The sequence below is a fragment of the Camelina sativa genome, chromosome 8 (genome assembly GCF_030686135.1).
Source record: "Camelina sativa cultivar CO46 ecotype springtype chromosome 8, ASM3068613v1".
NCBI lineage: Eukaryota > Viridiplantae > Streptophyta > Magnoliopsida > Brassicales > Brassicaceae > Camelina > Camelina sativa.
The window spans coordinates 2,691,228-2,713,470 of record NC_141887.1 but is presented as its reverse complement, the minus strand read 5'-3'; the positions used below and the strand labels follow the sequence as shown (position 1 = coordinate 2,713,470).

General features: G+C 38.3%; 4 protein-coding genes across 6 annotated transcripts; 2 read left to right on the top strand and 2 right to left on the bottom strand.

The window, feature by feature from the left end:
- Positions 1-1,608: 1,608 nt before the first annotated feature.
- On the top strand, positions 1,609-11,367 carry LOC104709151 (sister chromatid cohesion protein SCC2). 2 transcript variants are annotated; one of them, XM_087463511.1, is made up of 29 exons: positions 1,609-1,765; positions 1,890-2,171; positions 2,618-2,727; positions 3,026-3,276; positions 3,349-3,436; positions 3,518-3,771; positions 4,057-4,164; positions 4,280-4,391; positions 4,591-4,687; positions 4,795-4,981; positions 5,092-5,523; positions 5,602-6,119; positions 6,191-6,401; positions 6,476-6,526; positions 6,645-6,803; positions 6,893-7,060; positions 7,153-7,452; positions 7,529-7,681; positions 7,876-8,045; positions 8,125-8,233; positions 8,552-8,713; positions 8,798-8,902; positions 9,003-9,236; positions 9,320-9,453; positions 9,540-9,836; positions 9,920-10,331; positions 10,585-10,677; positions 10,769-10,894; positions 10,990-11,367. In XM_087463511.1, exons 2-29 carry the CDS (start codon positions 1,903-1,905, stop codon positions 11,218-11,220), a joined length of 5,541 nt encoding a protein of 1,846 aa, XP_087319637.1. In that variant the 5' UTR covers positions 1,609-1,765; positions 1,890-1,902; the 3' UTR covers positions 11,221-11,367. The 2 variants fall into 2 exon arrangements, with proteins under 2 accessions (XP_087319637.1, XP_087319636.1); XM_087463510.1 differs by having other exon boundaries at positions 1,655-2,171.
- A 4,214-nt stretch (positions 11,368-15,581) lies between these two features.
- LOC104705832 (biotin carboxyl carrier protein of acetyl-CoA carboxylase 2, chloroplastic) lies at positions 15,582-17,805 on the bottom strand. The gene is made up of 7 exons (XM_010421916.3): positions 17,400-17,805; positions 16,980-17,021; positions 16,786-16,904; positions 16,380-16,689; positions 16,154-16,225; positions 15,965-16,030; positions 15,582-15,879 (listed from the first exon to the last, which is right to left on the bottom strand). Exons 1-7 carry the CDS (start codon positions 17,517-17,519, stop codon positions 15,856-15,858), a joined length of 753 nt encoding a protein of 250 aa, XP_010420218.1. The 5' UTR covers positions 17,520-17,805; the 3' UTR covers positions 15,582-15,855.
- Positions 17,806-18,030: 225 nt separating this feature from the next.
- On the bottom strand, positions 18,031-20,831 carry LOC104705831 (putative mitochondrial-processing peptidase subunit beta, mitochondrial). Of its 2 annotated transcripts, none has more exons than XR_015564753.1 (9): positions 20,138-20,831; positions 19,891-20,055; positions 19,659-19,796; positions 19,418-19,569; positions 19,215-19,323; positions 18,977-19,075; positions 18,770-18,894; positions 18,430-18,537; positions 18,031-18,330 (listed from the first exon to the last, which is right to left on the bottom strand). XR_015564753.1 is itself a non-coding variant. In XM_010421915.3 (9 exons), the coding sequence occupies exons 1-9, from the start codon at positions 20,807-20,809 to the stop codon at positions 18,235-18,237; spliced, it is 1,605 nt and encodes a 534-aa protein (XP_010420217.1). In that variant the 5' UTR covers positions 20,810-20,831; the 3' UTR covers positions 18,117-18,234. The 2 variants fall into 2 exon arrangements, 1 of the variants encoding a protein (XP_010420217.1); XM_010421915.3 differs by having other exon boundaries at positions 18,117-18,330; positions 18,770-18,835.
- Positions 20,832-21,010: 179 nt separating this feature from the next.
- LOC104705829 (small ribosomal subunit protein eS19y) lies at positions 21,011-22,149 on the top strand. The gene is made up of 4 exons (XM_010421914.3): positions 21,011-21,238; positions 21,400-21,490; positions 21,584-21,767; positions 21,848-22,149. The coding sequence occupies exons 1-4, from the start codon at positions 21,155-21,157 to the stop codon at positions 21,918-21,920; spliced, it is 432 nt and encodes a 143-aa protein (XP_010420216.2). The 5' UTR covers positions 21,011-21,154; the 3' UTR covers positions 21,921-22,149.
- Positions 22,150-22,243: the final 94 nt, after the last annotated feature.

Here is a 22,243-nt window from a genome sequence, read left to right as displayed (position 1 = left end):
AAATGTTGAATTAAATTATACTTTCTGCTGGGAAGCAATTCTATCGGTTATTAAAAAAGTTGTATTTGTTTGTGTTGTTGTCTGACATGCTATTTTTGTTATGCTTCCTTTGGCGGAAAAGTAAAACTCGAAGATGATCACCTACTTTACATTAAAAATACTGAATACAACGAATTGACGTATAATAAGTGTGAGTGCAACGAAGACCATTATTTAGGATCCGACTAATGTATGAACCAAATCCTTGCAATTAGTTACAAACAATAGGGATCTTATCTCATTTCTTCATAAATATTAAAACGTATTACGACGTATACGAGTATTTTTGTCTGTAATGGAAATCGAAATGCTCACTACATAAATCTTTTTAAGACCCAAACCAAAACCAAAACCAAAACCACTCCACAAAGAAAAAAGAAAAAAAAAGTTTGTTCGTTCTTTTCCCATGAGATTTCGATGTTGCATTTCCAACATATTTCTCTTTGGAGTTTTCCAAGACAGAACTTCATCATAGAGTCATATTTTCCAACGTGGCCAACATTGCTAATTCGAGTTTTTAAATGAAAACTTATATACTACAGACTGATATATGTTGTTATTTCTTTTTTTAACATCAATCTTATAAATTTTCCTCTTCGTAGGGTTAATTAGGCCTGGGCATAATATCCGAATCCGAAAAAACCGATCCGAATCCGAACCTAAAAATCCAATCCAATCCGAACTGAAAATTTAGAAATATCCGAACGGATTCTAAATTTAAGGATCCGAAATCCGAATCCGAGGCCCGATCCGAAATCCGAATGGATATCCGAACATGCCCAAAATAAAAATACATAGTAATAATATCTTAGTAATACTTATAAGTTGTAATAACTTAGGTGTCTAAAAGTTTAATTTTTTGGATATTTTAAATATTTTTATGAATTACAACTATTTTTGAGTATATTTAGGTAAAAAATAAGTGTAATTTTTAGATATTTTAGTTCATTTCAAGTAGTTTAAATAGATTTGGACATAAAATTTTAGATTTTTGAGTACTTCGGATAACCGAATCCGAACCCGAAAAATCCGATCCGAATCCAAAATTTGAAAATATCCGAACAAATTTTAGAATTATAGATCCGAAAAATCCGATCCGATAATCCGAACGCCCAGGGCTAGGGTTAATGGAGGAATGAAATATCGTAGAATACATATATTAGATGTATGATATATATTTTACTTGCAATCATATTTCATATATCTTCCAAAGGATATAGTTTTAAACATTACAAATGAAAATGCATATCTTCGGCAAAAAAAAGAAAGAAATATCAAAAACTGGTCCTGGATCCTGGGAGATTACTAGGCCTAGCCCACTACTTCCTTAGTAACAGAAAAAAAAAAATGTATAAATAAACATCGTGTTTTATTCCAACAAAAAAGAAAATGAATATCTTGTTGAAAGTTGAAACTATTATCATTAATCAGTTAACTTATTGTTTTAAAAAATCAAAACCACACTGACTACGAAAATAAAATGTTATTACCCGAACTACCCCTGGCTCACTCCACGATTGTTAACTGCTTTGGTTTATTATATCAAGTGAGAGTCGAGGGTAAAAACGTATTTCAAAGTAGGTAAAAAACCTTAATAATCATTTTAATGTTCTCGAAAAAAAAAGGATGGAAAATTCCAGGGGAAGATTTCTCAATTACTTACTTTCCCCGCCAATTGCATCTCTTACTAATTTCCTCTAAATTCTTCCCTAATTCCCAAATCTAGGTCTCAATTCTCTCCATGACTCTTCACACTTGCTTCAATCCCCCTCAAATTCCTCTTTGATTCTTCGAATTTTTCCGGAATCTGAATACCTAGAAACCCTAATTTTTTGAATTCGTGACTACAGTTCGATCCCGAAGATGAGCAATCAAAGCAGTTCCGGCTGGGGTTCGACTTCGACTTCGACTCAGTTCGGGATTGGTTTGGCTAATACTGTTCAGTCCGAGGCTGCTCCTTACTTGCCGCTACCGTCGTTACCTTTATTTTGCGGTGCCGCTGAGCCTGGGGAGTTCAAGCTCTTCGATGAGGTTGCCCAACGTAGTGGTTATAGGTCGTTGGATCGCAGTGAGATTCTAGCGCAATCCAGTAGAATCGCAAATATGCTTCACGAGACTGACGTTTCTTATCTGTAAGCGATCGATCTATCGTTTTTATATTTGGCAACTATAATTCGCTTCTGGGAATCAGAAACAAGTTTGTGTTCTTTGTCAATTGGATTGGTGAAATTTGGTTTGAGAATCTAATACATGAATCTAACTCGTTGTTAGTACTGTTAATTTGATTATCTCGTGTTTCATATGTGAAGCTAACGGATCAGCTAATTTACGATAATCTGTTGTTTTATTGGCTTGATTTTGTACAGGTTAGTAATATAAAGAAGAATATATAATGTTTACGTCTTCAGGTTTTGGTAATTTTGCTGATGAAGTGATCAGTAACATATTGTTCTGTACTGGTTAAAGCGGTTATTTTCAAAGCTAACCTTGAATTAAGTGATGCTGGAGGGCACTTTCTGTTTCACGGGGAAAGTCATATCGAGAATAACTTATTTTTTCTCTGAATTTTATCTTACAGGGATCTTCGAAACGAGGCTATGGCTCTTAATCGTGATTCTGTGGAGCATTCTCAGTTATACGATCAAGTTCTACGATGCAATCCTGGAGCATTTGAGTATGTTATCCCCGGTAAATGAAACCTTCTCATTTTTTCCTTTTTTGGCTGAACTGTCCTATGGAGTAATTACAGATTTCGGGGGAAATATTGAAGAATCCTTTATGTTTTTTCAAATATTTGGTACGCATTTAAGATGCATTTAAGAAGTGATCTTCCTTCTTTGTTCATCCAGTCAGGTGGTATTGGAACCTCTATTCCACGTTCCATTGTGCTATGCTTTTCTAGTTGTTTGGTTGTTATTGCGTTTGTGTATAATAGAGATTCAACATGTTTGGGTTTATTATTTATCACTATTTTTAAATTAATCAGGTCCGACCTGCGATTCAGTCTTTACCAATGAAGAGCCTCAAAAGATAACTTCTGAGCTAAGTGTTCCTGTCCAGATTCAACGGCAGACGGATAATCATTTAGCTAGGAATATACAACCTGAACCTGTGAAAAGGGTATTGCGATCAAATCATCTTGAAGATCATAGTTTGCACCACGAACCTTTGACAAACCAGTCACCGAAAGATGTTTCTGCGTATCATGACTCTCGGCCTGAAACGAGTACCATGAATGTAAGACCATTATCATAATCGTCACCTACAAGTGGCTTTCTTATGTGTGGGCATAACCAAATTAAATTGCAGGAAATTTCTGCTTCCAAGAAGCCAAAGGGAAAGAAGAAACGTAAAGATGACTCGTTTTCAGTTCAACCAGATCCATCTGTGCTGCAAGGTCTTTTTGTCCTCGTTTCCTTGTTTTCATTGCATTTACCCCTACCCTCTAACTAATTGTAGTTTCTTAACTCTTGTTTAGAGTCCATTGTAACAAGCTTTTGTGAGATGTTGGAAGACTTCTGTGGCAGAGCTGAAGTCTCTGGTGATGATAGGGATGAAGCAGAGTGGTCATCAGTGCCTGTTGATGAAGTCCGTGTTCTTGTAAATGAATTGATGACTATACGGTCGAAAATGCTTCTGCATATGGTACCTGTTGATATTCTATCGAGGTTATTGCACACTCTGGATCATCAGATACACAGGGCAGAAGGCTTGTCCATTTATAGTGAACATGTGAGTAATTTTCTGTTTGGCTCTCTATATGCTCCTCTCATGCTTTACAGTTGTGGGGATTCTCTCATGTTGCAGTTGACTCATGGACTATTTTATCATACAATTTAGCTTTCAATCAAATTCATCATTTCCCTGATCGAAATATAGTTTCTTAGACTTGCAAGGATGCATTAATGATTTATTTCTTCTGCCTGTGTGTTGAATTATCACTTTTAATCTTAGAGGTGACAAATACGTTTTTTCTTTTTCTTTTTACCTAACATTTTCTACGCAATAACATTTCAGGCAGATTCAGATTCAGTGTTATTGGTTCTTGGTGCCCTTGAGTCAATCCATGCATCACTTGCAGTGATGGCCAACAGTGATATGCCAAAGCAGCTCTACAAGGAGGAGGTGAGGGCTTCTTAAGTGTTTGTTTTCCCTGAAGTCTGCTAATTTATTATCTGCACACTGCTACCGTTTGACCATATTTGTGACTCATCTTTATCTCTATACTTTTCTCAATCAGATAATTGAGAGAATTCTGGAGTTTTCTAGGCACCAAATGATGGCTGTTATGTCTGCTTATGATCCATCATATCGTACTGCAAGTAAACCGGTAGAAAATGTTGCATTTGAAGGTTGTTTTTCCAATTTAATTTGGAAGTTTTATTTGCTATATATATTCTGTATCAATGCATGGCATGTCATTCCCTATTCTGAAACTTGACAATAATTGTGCCTTGCGGCATGCTATGCTGTTTTCAATGTTCTCGTTTATACTCCACAAGTTATGTTCTTATTAATTCTAATATATCGATGTGCCACATGCTCTTCTAGGTGATGATGATGATGATCACGATCATGACATGGGCTCAGCCAGCAAAAGGCGGCGCATAGGAAAGATCGGCAAAGTGAAGAAGTCGGCAGTGAACAGGTTTACTGATTAATACCCATTTGTTTGTGATATTAGTTCATTTTCCCATTCGTTCAAAAAAAAAAAAAAAAAAGGTTCATTTTCCCATCTGCTATTTCTGTTTGTAGGATCTCTGGAGCAGTGAATACTGCACAACAGAAACTTTGCACTATTCTTGGCTTACTCAAGGACCTGTTGTTGGTAGAAAGGTTGTCTGACAGTTGCATTTTACAATTGTTGAAGACAAGTATTACGACATTTCTGGTGGAAAACATCCAACTTCTACAACTGAAATCAATTAGCTTAATCGGTGGTGTAAGACTTTCCATTTACTCCATATCTTTGCTGTGTTTTCTGTTCTAAAGGTCAGTGTCTTCCCGTTAGTAATATTCTTAAAATATTTTTAAATGTCTGCTTTAATGCAGATATACAATTCATATGCTCAACACCGAACGTATGTGATAGATGAAATATCTCAATTACTATGGAAGTTACCTTCCTCGAAACGAGCATTGAGAGCGTATCTTCTCCCTGATGAAGAACAGAGGCAGATTCAAATGGTCACTGCTTTGCTTATTCAGTTGGTTCACAACAGCACAAGCCTTCCTGAAACCTCGAGACAGGCTTCGAGTGGAAACTCCATACTGGATATCCCAGTTGATGTTGGCTACCTAACTAAATGTCATGAAGCGGCTACAGAAACATGTTGCCTCTTCTGGACTCGTGTCCTTGAACGATTTGCCAGTTTTAAGGGTCAGGATGCTTCAGAGATCAAATTGATTATTGAGAATCTTGTTATAGATTTACTGACAGCATTAAATATTCCTGAATATCCATCCGTGTCTCCTATCCTTGAGGTAATTGTACTGTGTTACTGTGTTTTTTCTAGTTACAAGTCAATGTTTTCTTCCACACTGACAGGTCAAATCTTGCAGGTTCTCTGTGTCATACTGCTGCATAATGCAGGGTTGAAATCAAAAGATATCTCGGCTCGATTAATGGCCATTGACTTGCTAGGTACAATTGCTGCAAGGTTAAAACGTGATGCTGTCCTCTGCAGTAAAGAAATTTTCTGGACGTCACTAGAATCTGATAGTGAAACTAGCGTCGACCAAGTTTGCGCAAAAGATTGCGCTGTTTGTTTAGGTAAAACGGCTGGGAGCTTATTGGTCTGTCAAATTTGTCAAAGGCGGTTTCATGCTGACTGTTTGGGTTTAAAGGAACTAGACATTCCAAGTCGAAATTGGCACTGTCCGTTTTGCGTGTGCAAGAGGCAACTTCTTGTACTACAGTCTTACTGCAAGACGGACACCAAGAGTACTGGTAAGTTGGAATCAGAAGAAAACATCGAAAACTCAAATATGATCACGAAGACTGAAGTTGTGCAACAGATGCTCTTGAATTACCTTCAGGATGCAGGATCTGTTGATGATGTGCATACTTTCATTTGCTGGTTTGTTCCTGACTTCTTTCACACGGATTTTTGAATATCGGTAGGTCTTTTATGGAAGGTGCTTTGTGCAGGTTTTATCTGTGCCTTTGGTATAAAGATGTCCCGAAATCTCAGAAGAAATTCAAATATTACATCGCCAGACTGAAAGCAAAGTCAATAATCCGTAACTCTGGAGCAACTACTTCGTTCTTGACAAGAGATGCTATCAAGAAGATTACTTTAGCGCTTGGGCTAAATAATTCCTTTTCCAGAGGATTTGATAAGATTCTACACATGCTTCTGGTTAGTGGGTTTTGCGTGCGTCTTTTTTTTTTTGTTGAGTTTTCATCTTGTTCTAACTGTATTATTTGTTTCAGGCTAGTTTAAGAGAGAGCGCTCCCAATATTAGGGCCAAAGCTTTGCGAGCAGTAAGTGAGCAAAATGTTAAAACACATAGTTATTCTGTTTGGGCGTAAAGTCAGAGTACAGTTATTCTAGTCCAGCGGTGATAATACATTGATTATATTCTGTCATTGACGATGACAGGTTAGTATAATTGTTGAAGCTGATCCAGAGGTACTTTGTGATAAGCGGGTTCAGTTGGCTGTTGAAGGAAGGTTTTGTGATTCTGCAATATCTGTTAGAGAAGCAGCACTGGAACTTGTTGGCAGGCATATTGCATCACATCCTGATGTTGGTATAAAGGTAAATTTACATTTCCCTGTAGCATTATTGTTATATCACATTCCCCACTATTGCTGTTTCTATGCTGACCAATGGAATTTTTTTTGCAGTACTTTGAGAAGGTTGCTGAGAGGATTAAGGATACTGGAGTGAGTGTTCGAAAACGAGCCATCAAGATAATACGTGACATGTGTACTTCAAATCCCAACTTCTCTGAATTTACAAGTGCGTGCGCTGAGATATTATCTCGTATTAGTGATGATGAGTCTAGCGTTCAGGTAATTTTGTATTTAGTATGCATTGTCCTTACTTTTCGGTGTAATAACATGCTTAAATACAAGATCGATAATACATATTTGTTCATCTGCAGGATCTTGTGTGCAAAACTTTCTATGAATTTTGGTTTGAGGAACCTCCAGGGCATCATACTAAGTTTGCTAGTGATGCTAGCTCCATTCCAGTGGAACTGGAAAAGAAAACCAAACAAATGGTTGGGTTGTTAAGCAGGACCCCAAACCACCAGCTTCTTGTGACAATTATTAAGCGTGCCTTGGCTTTGGATTTTTTCCCTCAAGCAGCTAAAGCTGCTGGTATTAACCCAGTTGCTCTTGCATCAGTACGCAGGCGTTGCGAGTTGATGTGCAAGTGCTTACTGGAAAAAATATTACAGGTCAACATTAAAGCTCCATGTCTGTGCATTAATGGGTTGGTCGAGAACCAATAATAAACATCTTTTATTCTCTCAGGTCGAAGAAATGAGCCGCGAAGAAGGAGAGGTGCAAGTACTTCCTTATGTACTTGTTTTGCATGCTTTTTGTCTGGTGGATCCTGGTCTGTGTACACCGGCCTCAGACCCTACTAAGTTTGTCATCACCCTACAGCCATATATGAAGAGTCAGGTTATATGGCCAATCTTGTCAAGATTCTCTTAAGTTTTGTAAAGAAATGATACTGTTAAGAGCTTATCTATGCTTGTTTTGTTTGAAAAAATAGTGGTAATAATTCAGCGAAGCAATAAATTGTGAATCGTGTGCACAGTAGCATCTCCAACGAAAGTGTTGCTAACTTGCCTTTCGTCTTGTATTTGTTGCAGGGTGATAGTCGAATTGGAGCACAATTACTAGAGAGTATTCTTTTCATTATCGATTCTGTCCTACCCTTGATCCGCAAGCTGCCTTTAAGTGTCACAGAAGATCTGGAACAAGATCTAAAGCATATGATTGTTCGACATTCGTTTCTAACTGTTGTTCATGCATGTGTTAGGTACCCTCTATTTTTCAACTACTATCACTTCTGGCTCTATACATCATTTTCGCTTTCCCATAATTTCATTTCTTTTCAGGTGTCTCTGTTCTGTGAGTAAATTGGCGGGAAAAGGTGTTAGCATAGTCGAGCATCTTCTTCAGTTCTTTTTTAAGCGTCTGGAGGGCCAAGGTTCCGATAACACACAGGTGGGTTTTACTTTGAAAAGATCATGTGTCAGGATTCTTTCATGTTTAACCAGAATTGAGGTCTTTGAGGCCTGTTTCATGTACTTCGTTTTACAAGCAGAGTATCTGTGGGTCCGTATGGCTTGCATTTGTGAGTGTAAATTTGGTCGCATCGTTACCTTTATTGTGGGTTTGTTCCTATTCTCGTTAGTGTTGTCTGAGTGGAAATAACTCATATTCTTTATAACATGAACCCACCAACAGGTTAATAATTTAAAGCTTAATGGTGATTTCATACAAAAACAAAAAGCTTAATGGTGAATATGTTGTTTATTTCAGATTGCTGGGCGGTCCCTCTTTTGTCTTGGCTTACTTATCCGCCATGGAAACACTCTTATTAGCACCTCGGGTGGCAAGAATTTCAATCTCTCTGGCTGTCTTAATTTATTTAAACGACACCTCCAAACAGAAGATCTTGCTTTGAAAGTCAGGTCGTTGCAGGTATGGTGCATACAGTTCTAGTCTGTTACACATTATTGATAATGCGTTATGCTAGAATAACGGTGACCCCCAAACGTTCTGTAGGCTTTAGGATTCATCCTAATTGCACGACCTGAGTACATGTTGGAAGAAGACATTGGAAAAATAATCGAGAGTACATTATCAGATGAAGCAAACGGGCGTATGAAGGTAATATCTCCCATTCTATATGCTTTTCCGATTTATATGGTTTACATTTTTGTTATACGCTTACATATGGTTACATACTTTTTTAATGCTCATTATTCAGATGCAAGCATTACAAAATATGTATGAATACCTTCTTGATGCGGAAAAACAATTGGGATCCGAGAAAGCCAGTGATAACACAGTTAACCCAATTGAGCAAGGTGGCCATGCAGTACCCGTGGCCGCTGGTGCAGGTGACACCAACATTTGCGGTGGTATTGTGCAGTTGTATTGGGATAAGATATTAGGTAGATGCTTGGACTTTGATGATCAAATTCGCCAGACTGCTCTCAAGGTTTACCCTTTTTTCGATTAATAATTTTTTGCTTCTTTCTCTTTGCTGTTGTATGAACCACTGAGAGGTATTCTGTTTCGCAGATAGTGGAAGTTGTACTACGTCAAGGTCTAGTTCATCCTATTACGTGTGTTCCTTATTTGATTGCCCTCGAGACAGATCCTCAAGAGGCCAACCAAAAGCTGGCCCATCATTTACTAATGAATATGCATGAGAAGTAATCCTCTGATTGTTTTTCACAAATTTTTACATTAATTGCTCATCAATTATCAGCGCACTGACACACCTCGACATTTTCATTAGGTATCCGGCATTTTTTGAGAGCCGTCTCGGTGACGGACTCCAGATGTCGTTCATCTTCATGCAATCCATCAGCCAGGTCACTTCAGAACCAAATCAAAGTCTTCAGCAAAAGAGTTCGATAAACATGTCGGGGAAAAATGATCATACTAATAGTACTCTCACACAAGCTAGACTTGGTGTCTCTAGGATCTACAAGCTTATCCGTGGAAACCGGATTTCTCGTAACAAATTTATGACTTCGATTGTTCGCAAGTTTGATAATCCAACATGGAGTGAATCAGTAATATCCTTTCTGAAGTAAGTAATTGCTGCTACAGAGAAAAACCTTTACAGTCTCTTTGTGGTAATATAAAAACTAACTTTATTGTTTCTCTTTACAGGTATTGCACCGAAACCCTTGCCTTGCTTCCATTCACAACACCTGATGAGCCGCTGTATCTTGTATATTCCATAAACCGAGTAATGCAAATTCGGGCTGGTGCAGTCGAGTCAAATTTGAAGGCTTTGTTACATAAAGATTCCACAAAGACTCAGCACGGAAATGGAACATACCAACAACATTCGATTCCGGGACATATGCACATGATGGATCTAAACACTAGAATCCAAGATGAACCGATGCATTGGAATTCCTATGGCCATCCAACTCCAATTGACCTCAATGGAGCAGCATACCAAAATCCAAGGGATCAGTTCACTTCATATCAAGTCCATAATGGGAACGCAGATGTGCACAATACGACCTCATCTGATCCTCCTGAATTGTCTACCGATGATCTGCAGAAAATTCAGGTAGTCTTCATACCTTTTTCTCTTGTGATACTTAGGGTGTTAAAATTGGGTTTCTTTTATTGTTTAAAATTTTCACTTTTTCGGTCTTGGAAGATAACTAACGTAAAACGAATCTTGCATAGGTGAGGTTGGTACATTTTGCTTTACTCAATCTTCTTAAAACAATGTTTCACTTCAGATCAGTTCAGTCCTTCAGCATTCCATATGGTTTATCAAAATTTCTTGATATCATCATTATTTGAATATATTTCAGGTTGATTGCTTAGCAGCTATAGCTATACAACTTCTTTTGAAGCTCAAGAGATACTTAAAAGTCACGTACAGCTTAATTGATGACCGGTGCCAAGTACGGTTTGCTCTCTCCGCTTGTTATTTTTTTTTCTTTAACTTTGTTCACGGAACGTGATTTTTGTTGGAAAAAAAAAACAATATCTCAGGCCTATTCTCCAACGGAACCATTGAAGCCAGGAGATCCTCTGTCCAAACAAAACATTGCCTTTGATCTCAGTGAAACTCGCACCGACTTACCTACAACATATCCAGACTTAGTTCAGAGATATCAGGTCAAAACCCCAAAGCCTTTTTTTTTTCGTAACTTGTAAAATCTAAATCCCTGGGGCACAGAAATCATTATTTTATTCATCTTTCTTTCGTGCAGGAGTTTAAGAACGCAATGAGAGAAGACACAGTTGACTTCACCATCTATTCAGCAAGCTTTAAGAGAAAACGCCCAACGCCAAGAAAAACTTCAAGATCTGCTAAAAAAGCAGTGGCCTACAATGAAGATGATGAAGATGACGACGAAGATGACAGAGGATGGCATGGAGGAGGTGGAAGAGGAGCTTCTCGGAGACTGAGTTACAGCACCAGAAGTAGCAACAGAAGATAAAGTGAGATCCCTTGCTCCTGTTATTAGATTACTGTACATAAAGCAGCACTACAAATATATCAAGAACGCTGTTGTTTAGGCTCTTAACCAATGTACAGCCCTTTCTTACTAAATTAGGAAGACACGAACGAAATTAGAACGTTAAAATATTTTCTTGGAAAGAGAAAAAAATCAAAGTAGAAGTCCTGAATTGGGGATGGAGGGGGGTTATTGGTCAATTTGATCTCTAGATGATATTGACCTATTTATTTTGTTATTATATTTGTTTATCAGTTTGCTTTTATTTTTTTCCTTCGCTTGATCGCGTTGTTTAGGAAATGAATGTCATTGTATACGCAGTTTCTTTGCCCTATGTTTTTTTTGTGGAAAAAAGATGTCTAGTGTATTATGACAGCAATACATGGCCACACATCATGACAGCAATACATAGCCACACATCTCAAGTTTAATAATGTATGTCCAGCTACATCAAGTATATGTTTGACGTCATGTGTTTTACACCATAGATATAAAATCTCGATTCATCGGGTCATTTCTCCCGGCAAAACTCATCAGAACCATAATCGGGGAAAACTAAAACCCGACCCGAGCACCTGCAACCAAAATAAAATACTCAATCCGGACCCATTTTTAATAGGCTTTGTATCTAAAAAAAAAAACACAGGCCCATATTCGAATTATTCATCGATCAAAACAAGAAAAGTGAAAAAGTTGTGTGAAAAAGTTTTATCGTTTTATCGAAGATATCGAAGAACTGTGAGATCCTCTTTTCAATTAGGTTTTTTAACAGAGATAATGCAGTGAAATCTTTGCTGGAAGTCGGAATAAAGAAGACATTGCTTGTTGATTCTCGTCCCAATGAGGTAAAGCTGACAGTGTGCTGTTGATTTTTAACTTTTATTTTGTCATTTTAAACAAGTGGGAAAGTGGGGTTGTTGTCGGCAAGATTCAATTCTTCTTTATATGTTACTTAGGTTATTGTCTAGTCTTGTTGTGTAGCCTTAGTTTGTTTATACATTGTTAATAGGTTATTGTCGAGGTTATTGTCGGGTTCATTAGTTGTTTATAACAACTTGTCTTTGTCTTCTCTGAATTATATATCTTTTTTTTTGTAGTGGAAAAATTACAGTGAAGGTGAATTGCCATTATTCTGGCCAATTCAAGACAGACAATGGAGTGTTGAAGTACGTCGATGGAGTTATTGAAGTTTTTGAGGTTGATTCAATGACAATTTTTCAAGACATATTGCTAAAAATGCTTGGAAAAAGAGTCAACAATCTTGGGAGAATGTGGTACAAGCTACCATTTGAAGAACTTTCTGATAGGCAGCCTCTGTGGGAGAATGTTGATAGCAATAAGAATAAACTGGTTTCAAAAGGACGTTGGATGGGAGAGGTGGACATCTTCTTTGAAAAGGCAGAAGAAGAACCGCTTGAAGCTGCTGGAGAAAAAGAAAAGGATGTTGCTGAGAAAGCCATAGTAGATGATAGTGGGGATGATAGTGGGGATGGTAAATCAGATGCAGGTTTATCCGAACCTGAAGAGTCAGATAATGAAGATGAGATTGTTGACAATGATGCTGGTATTGCAGTGGAGGACATTCAAGTTTTCAACAATGATAACTATGAAGAACAAATTCCGGATGATGATGAAGTATATCCTGCAACGGATGATGAATCTGGCGATGAAGAAGAACAAACAGAGAGATTGGTTAAGAAAGGGTTACCTGATGGAGTCTTTAGTTTGAGGCAGTTATTCAATAGTGGGAGTGAGTCATACAATAGAACCTTAAAGATTGCAAGGAGGAAGCCATTTGTCCATATATTAGAACTTATAAGAAGGGATGCAATGCAAAGGGTTGCCAATAGGTCTATTATTGCTGAAAAAGAAGCTGCAAAATTCACAAAAAAGGCAAGGAAAGAGCTGGAAAAATCTTGTGAAGAAGCGCAATATTGTGCATTGATTTCTAGCACCGGTGGAGAATATGAGATTGTTGAGTTCGGGATTGGATACACCTTCAACTTGAACAATCGTGAATGTGCATGCAGAAAATGGGATTTGACGGGTATACCTTGTCGTCATGATGTGTGTGCAATCAGAGAACTCAATCTGGAAGTGGAAGACTATATATCAGATTATTACTTGAGTGAGAAATGGAAGGGAACATATAGAAGAGGCTTGAGGCCTGTTAATGGAGTTAAGTTTTGGGAAGATTCTGGTAAACCAAGAATTGTTGCACCTCCTTATAAACGACCTGCAGGGAGACCTAAGGGAAAAGCCAAGATCAAGGGACTTAATGAATCACCACGCAAAAAAAAAGTCTCAGACGAAGGTTGATCGAAAAGGAAGAATAGTGCATTGTGGTCTATGTGGTGAACAAGGACATAATTCAAAAAAGTGTCCTCATGAGGTATTGTTATCGGACATTTGATTTATTTTTCTTGTCTTACATATGGTTAATTTGATAATTTTATTTTGTTTTAGTCTCCGGAGAGCAGGGCAAAGAGAAGGAAGCTTATGGTGACTCCTCTATTGGAAGCTCAAGATTAAGAGGAAATGGGAGCAGCCTTGGCAGCCAAGGAGCATGAAGATCAACCAGAAATTAGAGGAGCTTTGGTTGCCATGGAGCATCAAGATCAAGATGATGCTGAAGTGCAAGATGTGTCATCAACAACACCATAAGGAAGTCAAGATGATGTTGGTTGTTGTTGTGTTCGGGTTCTTTTTGGATGTTGTGTTTGGGTTCTTTTTGGATATTAACACACTTTGATTTGGGTTTTCGTATGTTTGTTTAAAGGAAACCCTTATTCGGCGAAGCTTGTTTTTGGTACTTTGTTGTATAAAGTTTAATCCTTGTACCATACTTTGGTTGTTGTATTTCATCCTTGTGCCATCCAAACAAAAAGTTCTTTAAACCATCCGACTTTTGGTTCAATATGTTAAACGGACCAAATCCTACAAAGTAACATCAATAACAACTACTTGACAAATCCAAGTACGATGAAATACATTACATAGTAATTAACTTAACCAAGTACGATGACTCCAATTGCACAAACAAGCAAGCCTGTCAAACCCGTGATAACGAGGCGTTGACGAGACACAATTGCTTCCATATCATCAATCTTCTTCTTCTGCAACTGATTTCTCTCTAAATCCCCCTTCAGCTCCATGATTGTCGTTGATAGTTGACTGATTATCTTATTCTTCTCATTAATTTCTGCTTGAGCTTCAACCAATGCTCTTCTCGGCCAGCCTTTCACTTCTTCTTCATCAACCCAACTAAAGTACTTACAGTGACCATTACCACCTCAACATATATCGAAATTCAAGTGATACATACCTTGTACAGCTCACACCCGAGGAACCTTCGATTTGGATTTCTTGCCGTTTTCGAGATGAACATCTTCGCCGGCAATCCACAATCACAAACTTGCCCGACTCCAGACCTGCTCCTCATGCTACTAGACGATTCCGATGTTAATTCCATCTTCACTCTGAATTGAAGTTTCTCACACGATGAAGAACCCTAATATTCAATTTTTTGTCGATTTGGGAAAAATGGGAAATGTTATGGATCTGTATTTTTTTTTTAATTTAGATAAAAAGCCCATTAAAAATGGGTCCGGGTCAGGTATTTTATTTTGGTTGCAGGTGCTCGGGTCAGGTTTTAATTTTTCCCGATTATGGTTCTGATGAGTCAACGCCGATCGTTGCCGGGAGAAATGACCCGGTGAATCGAGATTTTATGTCCATGGTGTAAAACACATGACGTCGCGTGGCCATGCGAAACATATATTTGATGTAGCTGGGCATACATTATTAAACTTGAGATGTGTGGCTATGTATTGCGTCATACCTCTTGGGCATCTTTTTCCATTTTTTGTTAATATAGTTTGAGCATTAGATCTATTTTTATAAATTTGAAATGTTAATTTTTTTATATATGTAATAATCATAATATTGGCATGACAAGGTAAAGTATATCTTTAATATAGTAATACTTAATGTTCAAACTACATTCTTATATCATTTTTATACATAGATTACTTCCAATTTCAAATGTTTTATTTTATTCAACATATCAGGACAGTTCCAAGTATAGCAGTGCAAGATTATCGGCAAACGATGAAATACGTATAGTGCAGCTTTGGACCGCTTCACGCGCTTTGATCATATCAGTTTCCGGATATAGGCGAAAACTGCTAAAAACTGTGGTCTATATAACCCGAAGAATATGATAACACGGTTTACGGGCTTGTAATGGGCAGTTGCATACGTTAATGCAGCCTGTTCTTTTAGTAGTAGTAGTAAAGCTAACTAATACGGTTTGTTATAAATTATCCGAACAACACATTTCATGAGTGAACAAAAAACACGATTCTTGATCTGAACATATTTGATACAATACATACACCATGACAACAGAGTAAATGATTACTTTGTCAAATTTCTTATTCTAATAAAAGACATGCATAATACGTTATGTGAAATCCCAAAAGTCTCTACTGAAGGAAGAGTAGAAAACTGAAACCAAACCAACCTAACCTGAGATAATTTCCAGCACGGTCGGTATAGGGAAATCGAGACTTTGAAGATGTTTTCAACCAGCTGCTATAAGGATGCTTCATCGTTTCAAGATACGATAACAAACAGAGGCTGCATAGTTTATTATAGAAGTCACCATTAGTTAAAGGATCTGAAAACAACACCAGAGAGTGGGGAGAGGGAGAGAGAACAGTACCGTGTCAACGCTGACTGGTTTCCCATCTTCAGCCAGTAACTCAGTGATGGTTCCTGACTTCTCAGCCTATTTTCAAAACACAATTTCACAGGTTTAAGACTCTGAAAACTCACAAATACTTGATCACACAAACATATATAATCATCAAATTCGCAGATTTCGATTGTAATGTTATAAAGAATATAAAACCTCAATCTCGTTCATCAGTTTCATAGCTTCGATAATGCAAACAACTTGACCCTTCTGCACCTTATCTCCAACCTGCAAAGTGCAAACACAAAATAAAACCACATCAAATTCAAATGTAATGTCTTTTCACTCGATGATTGATTTCTCGATAGAGAACTATCAAAACTTAGATTCGACTTCATCCAAGAACCAAAGATTTGTTTAGTTAATATGCATCTTCTTGTACCTTGACAAAAGGAGGTTCACCGGGTCCAGGAGATCTGTAGAAAGTACCAGCCATAGGACTCTTGAGTGGAGGTTGAGACGGGGACGGGGCGGTTGTTGGTTTTGCTGTTGCAGAGGTTGAGGCGGGGGTAGGAGGTGGAGGAGCCACTGACTGAGCTGGAGGCATTGGAAGGTCTGCCATTAGAGGAGGCATTGAGTGGTACACTGGAGCCGGGGGTGCAGCTTGCTGTAAAGCTTCCTTCTTTCGAATAACGATCTCACAGTCGAGCTGCTTCAGTTCAAGTTCCACTATGTCTCTTGAATCCACAAGCCTTAATAAGATAAAAATTAATGTTTAGTGCTTGACCTTAAAATGAAGAAACTTAAACTGAAGGATGGTGGTATGGATTCCTCGAATTTGGACTCACTTAAGAAGACCTGAGACTTTAGCCATAAATTCAGAGAGCTCGGCGGGTTCGGTAACATTGGTTTTGGCTTTTCCGTTAAGATACCCACCATTAGTCAAAGGGCTAGAGTTCGAAACAACCTTGGTAAAGTCGAAAATGAGTAAGACAGTCACATCGTACTATTAACTGTAATGTAAAAAAAAACAAAGCTTTACCTCGTTGGTTGTTGCACGCAACCTCCAGATTGTAGAATGAGTCTGTAAAGGATTTTGATTATGAATCAATGTTGTATTCTAAATTCAAAAAGACAATAACTTATCATCATCGTAAAATGTATATTCCCATAAACGCACAAATGTATCAACTTATGAATTCTGCAAGTGATTTATTATAATTTAAAGGCAGAAGCCTGAAACACTGTGCAGGAAAAGTAAGTTCAATTGTTAATAACACGAGGGCACACCAACTTCAGTATTAATGGAAACTTTATATATACACTAAACAGATCACAATTACCCAATCGAAAAAAAACTCACATATATAGGCCAAATCTTATCGTAAAGGCTCACACTTTTTTACTTTAAACAGGATCACCATATGCGAGAGACATAGGGAGATGAGGGAGCAGAAGAAACCTGAGATACACCGGAGGGAAAGGAGAGGCCACTGGGTTGCTGCTGCCATCGTCGGGTAGAGATTCCAGGAAGAGAACAAACCTGCCGGTTCGGGGCACAGGGTACTGACAATGACGCCATTATTGAGACAGATGAAACGCAGTAGACGATGAAACCGAGGAAGCAGGAAGGAGAGATATGAGAGAGAGGGAGAGGGAGAGAGAGAGAGAGAGAGAGAGAGAGAGAGAGAGATATGTTTATTGTAGTCTTCCACTGTCGATTTCTTTTTTTTTTTTTTTTAGGAATCTGATTTCGATGCTTACGAAGAAAACCAATTATTTCATTAACTAACTTCACCAAACCTGTCAACTGTTGTTGTTTTGTTTAACACCCGCCCATTTTGTTTCTTTTCAGTTCCATCATGTCTGTCATTGTGTTTTTTGTTTTTGTTTTTATATACACCAACATAGATATGCTATATAAAATAGGGATATGTGTGTTCTTCAGCTGTACCATTATTGATGTTACAACAATGGCACGAGAAAGCTCCGCAACTTTTGAGAGGTTGTTTCCATCTAATCTGCATTCATTTCATAAATCCAACAGTCTTTAAATCAATCTTTGGTCAAAAGAGTTTACTCAGCTTTTGGCCTTTTGGGTAACATCTCTCACCTTCATAAACCAAAAACGTTAATAGGTTCACTAAACTTATTTTTATCACCCGGTTGGGGAAATTATTAATGAAATCTAATCTATCATTACTTACTAATCTAATCCAATCTATCTTTGAATTTATGTTTCAGAGATTAAAAAAAAAAAAAGAGTATAAAAAGGTGTGTGAAAGAATCAGGGGAAGTTAGGAAGGCTCGTAGCGTTTCCAGTAGGTTCTGCGTCTGAACCAGTTGTAGTCTGGTAATTCTTGGATTGGACCAATGGCTGAGATAGCCATGTCCTACAAAAAATCCCAATGTGATTTATCAGTCTCCTGGTTTCACTGTCTTTTTTACCCTAAGCTAATCCAAAACTTTTCAAAAAGAAGCAGACAACTAACCTTGTCATAAATGTATTTGTTCGCAACATGTCCAATGGTGCTGGCATCAACAGCGTCAATCCTTGCAAATAACTCGGCAGTTGGGATTCTACGACCATATGTTAGCAGCTGTAAAAGCACAATAAGTTACCTGGTGATGCATTCCTGATCAAATTTGAAAATGATAGGCCTAGTATCCCAAAAGTAGACTGAGAACCTACAGTTTCTTTTGGGCTTCAAACTCAAAGAATAGCTGGGGGTTTATGTTCTTTGAACCAATAAACTTATATCATACGCTCTGTTCTAATCAGAAGGTTTACAGGATCATCCTATTATACGTCAAACAAGATGGATGCCATACCTGACGACCTATATCTTCAGCAACTGGGGTAGTTCCATTTAAGTTAAGTAACAATGAAGACTTCAGCTGCAATAGGAGGAAGAAAACTAACAACCAGTACTTGCTATTGATCTTCCATATGCACCCTTTATGATGAAAGAGAGAAGCGTCAACAATCACATGGGACATTAGTAAGAGAATGCTGGGCAAGATGGTTGGAACTTTTACCTGATTCCGTGCCCGTGTCACATCATCTTCTGAGACCCTATAAGCTAGCTTGGTTATCGCGTACATAATGGCATGTGCTAGATCATCCAAGCAATCAGGCTGAGAAATAGTACCCAAAAAAAGGTAAAAGACATGTACTCCCACAAAATACATCATTGAATCAAAATTTTGTGTTAAAAATGTTCAATTAAGTAAGAAATGCTACTATGCTAGGATAGATATGGAATTCTAAGTTCACCTTAGCAACAGCATAAATGCCAAAAAGACCAGTATCCTTATAGTTGTTGTTGAAAGTCATTATGCTCTCAGCTATTTCATTAGTCGCAACCTTCTGGGCCAGCTCAGAGCTGCTCAGATACATAATATTGATGCCATCAATTCCACTATAAACATTGATAGAAATTAATGGAAAAGCTAAATTAATCATAAGCAAATTCTCACCCCATGTGTTTGCCCCCACCAACACTTTTATTCCATGATCCCAGCATAGTTTGCATAACCATAAGTGCAACAGAATCCGGATCTGTCCAAGATGCTCCCTCAAACGCAATGGCAAATTGTGCCAAGGGTAGGCCATCATCAATCATACGGACCTTGACAATAATTTTAAAAGAAACATATCAAGAGAGATGAAATGTGAACAATACACAAAAGTCAATCAATAATATTGGTTTCTATATACCTCAGAGCCTGTAAAATTGGCAGGTTCCTTGGCAACCAATTGAGAAGTGGATGTTGAATCAGACGAAACATTCGTAAATAATTTCTTCACTTGCTCAACAATCTCCTCGTGTGTGACAGCTCCTGCAGCAGCAATCACCTGAAAAGACATATTTCTTGACGAATCAATATTGGAAAAAGAAAAGCCTACAGCTGATAGCAAAAGATAAAACTGTATGGTTTCCAAACATTACAGTTCTGTGAGCTGTGAAGTGAGTCTTTATAAAGTTCTGAAGATCATCCCTAGTGATCGATTTGATATTATCAGCAGGTCCCAAGATAGTTCTTCCCAGAGTTGTGTGTTGGAAAGCACTTGCATGCAAATGGTCAAGCACAACTTCCTGCGTTTGTCCCTCAACCTAATGAAAACAAATGCAAAGTGGTAGGAATTAGTTTTCTCTGATCATATCGACCTAACGTACGCCTCAAGCAATCGATTACCTCCTGCATTTCCCTCAAAATCATACCTCGCTCCTGGTTGATTCTTGCTTCGTTGAACTCAGAATTCTGAAACATATCAGCTAATATATCCAACGCCTGGTTCACATTCGAATCCAACACCTTAGCGTACAATGTGATATGTTCCCTCGATGTATACGCGTTTAACTGACCTCCAATGTTCTCGATTTCTTCCTCCAATTCTCTCCTGCTGCGCCTCTCCGTGCCTTTGAAAAGCATATGCTCCAGAAAATGAGCCGTACCGTTTGTAGAATCCGACTCAAAACGCGATCCGGCGTCAATCCAGACTCCGACGGTGGCGGTTTTGGCCGAGAGGTCAGACTCAGTGGCGCCACGGAGACCATTGGCTAAAGTTGTGACACGAGTCTCAGGGGAAGACAAGATATGATCGTCGTGCGAGGCAAGTATCGGGTGCGGCGAAGCGTATCTGAGGAATCTTAAATCAGGATTCTCGAGCTTCTTCAGCTTCGATTTCACAGCTTCCGCCGCGTTGTCGTAAGGCATAACTTGCGGCAGCGGAAAGGGAGAAGAAGTTACCGGAGTTGTGAACGGAGACACAGCAGCTACGGCTGATGAAGCCAATCGTATAGCTTGATTGAGACATAAACTTATCTGTGACCTTCGAGCCAAGGTCAGTAACTGCTTAATCGCCATGATGGCTCTGTTAGCTTCCCTAGCTCGGCCTCTCTCTCTCTCAAGTCTACTAGGGATATGAAACTTTTTTAACGACTCAGCAAGTAAGAAGCATCCATTGAAACGGTGTCGTACTGTACCTTCTAGAATAAAACCAATGTATTGGGCCCTTAATGGGGCCTAATTTCAAGCTTTAATACGGGTCGGGTTAAATGTGATTTAGAATGAGACCCGGACCGTAAAAACCCTAATTGAAAAATTGATCGCTTGCTCAGTCTCAGATATATATATACACTTTCTGACTGGAGATCGAAAGCTTTTGGCTTTACGGAGTGATTCAGTTGAGTTGTTTCATTTCTCGTGGCAATGGCGACTGGTAAAACCGTAAAAGATGTTTCTCCTCACGATTTCGTGAAAGCTTACGCTTCTCACCTCAAGCGATCTGGAAAGGTTAGTGGTGGCTTCATTGCTTCTCTTTCAAGTTGTGATTTTGCTTCAGTTGAGAATCAGAAGGATCTGATAATGAGTTTTGGAGGAAACAAATGATCGTATAGGTTAGGTAATTGGAAAGTCAATGTATTGACAAAATGTTTACTTTTTGTCTGATTCAGATCGAGCTACCTCTATGGACAGACATTGTGAAGACTGGTCGATTAAAGGAGCTTGCTCCATACGACCCTGATTGGTATTACATTAGAGCTGGTATAAAAAAAAAAAACTTATTTTCTCTTCGGTTTGTTTCTGTTTCTTTATAGAGTCGTTGTAAAATGTTGTTGATCTTGTTGTTTGGTGCAGCTTCTATGGTCAGGAAGATTTACTTGAGAGGTGGTCTTGGTGTTGGTGCTTTCCGAAGAATCTATGGTGGTAGCAAAAGAAATGGAAGCCGACCACCACATTTCTGTAAGAGTAGTGGCGGTATTGCTCGCCATATTCTCCAACAGTTGGACACTATGAGCATTGTCGAGCTCGACACTAAAGGGTAATGTTTTTTTCCTTTGTATATGCACTTTTGGAAATGTCTAACTCTCTTCTCACTTCTTCTTTCATCATTTGTCTCAGAGGAAGGAGAATTACTTCAAGTGGTCAACGGGATTTGGATCAGGTTGCTGGCCGTATTGCAGCTGAATCATGAAGAGCTGAATGTTTTTCTCCTTGTGCTTTGCTTTGGGAGAGCCTCGGGAATGTTACTGAGATTTTTGGGTTTTGTGATTTTAGATCTTTACTTACTCCTCTCTTCTGTTATGTTCATCTTGACGAACTAATTTTATATTTCAAGCTGTTAAAGTTTTGTTCTTACAGTAATTTTGTACCCCCAAGTTTACTCTTCTTCATAGAAATATCAAGAAATAGTTTACGCTCTCCTCCATGAAACTCAATCTTCTGACTCTTCTGATATGTCAGTTATATCCAAATTTAAACTGGAAGATAGTTATAGCTTTCTTGACCTGAACTAAA

Bases quoted from the DNA above. Each gene is read 5' to 3' on its own strand.
- LOC104709151 (XM_087463511.1), top strand. From the start codon at position 1,903: ATGAGCAATCAAAGCAGTTCCGGCTGGGGTTCGACTTCGACTTCGACT. The intron at 4,688-4,794 runs GTTTACTGATTA...TTCTGTTTGTAG, and splicing joins AAGAAGTCGGCAGTGAACAG to GATCTCTGGAGCAGTGAATA. The intron at 8,714-8,797 runs GTATGGTGCATA...AACGTTCTGTAG, and splicing joins TGAAAGTCAGGTCGTTGCAG to GCTTTAGGATTCATCCTAAT.
- LOC104705832 (XM_010421916.3), bottom strand. From the start codon at position 17,519: ATGGCGTCATTGTCAGTACCCTGTGCCCCGAACCGGCAGGTTTGTTCT. The intron at 16,031-16,153 runs GTTTTATATTCT...TTTTGAAAATAG, and splicing joins AACTGATGAACGAGATTGAG to GCTGAGAAGTCAGGAACCAT. The intron at 15,880-15,964 runs GTACTGTTCTCT...TAAACTATGCAG, and splicing joins AACCAGTCAGCGTTGACACG to CCTCTGTTTGTTATCGTATC.
- LOC104705831 (XM_010421915.3), bottom strand. From the start codon at position 20,809: ATGGCGATTAAGCAGTTACTGACCTTGGCTCGAAGGTCACAGATAAGT. The intron at 19,570-19,658 runs GTATATAGAAAC...ATTATTGTCAAG, and splicing joins CCAATTTTACAGGCTCTGAG to GTCCGTATGATTGATGATGG. The intron at 19,076-19,214 runs GTGAACTTAGAA...ACTATTTCTCAG, and splicing joins GCATTTATGCTGTTGCTAAG to CCTGATTGCTTGGATGATCT.
- LOC104705829 (XM_010421914.3), top strand. From the start codon at position 21,155: ATGGCGACTGGTAAAACCGTAAAAGATGTTTCTCCTCACGATTTCGTG. The intron at 21,239-21,399 runs GTTAGTGGTGGC...TGTCTGATTCAG, and splicing joins ACCTCAAGCGATCTGGAAAG to ATCGAGCTACCTCTATGGAC. The intron at 21,768-21,847 runs GTAATGTTTTTT...CATTTGTCTCAG, and splicing joins GTCGAGCTCGACACTAAAGG to AGGAAGGAGAATTACTTCAA.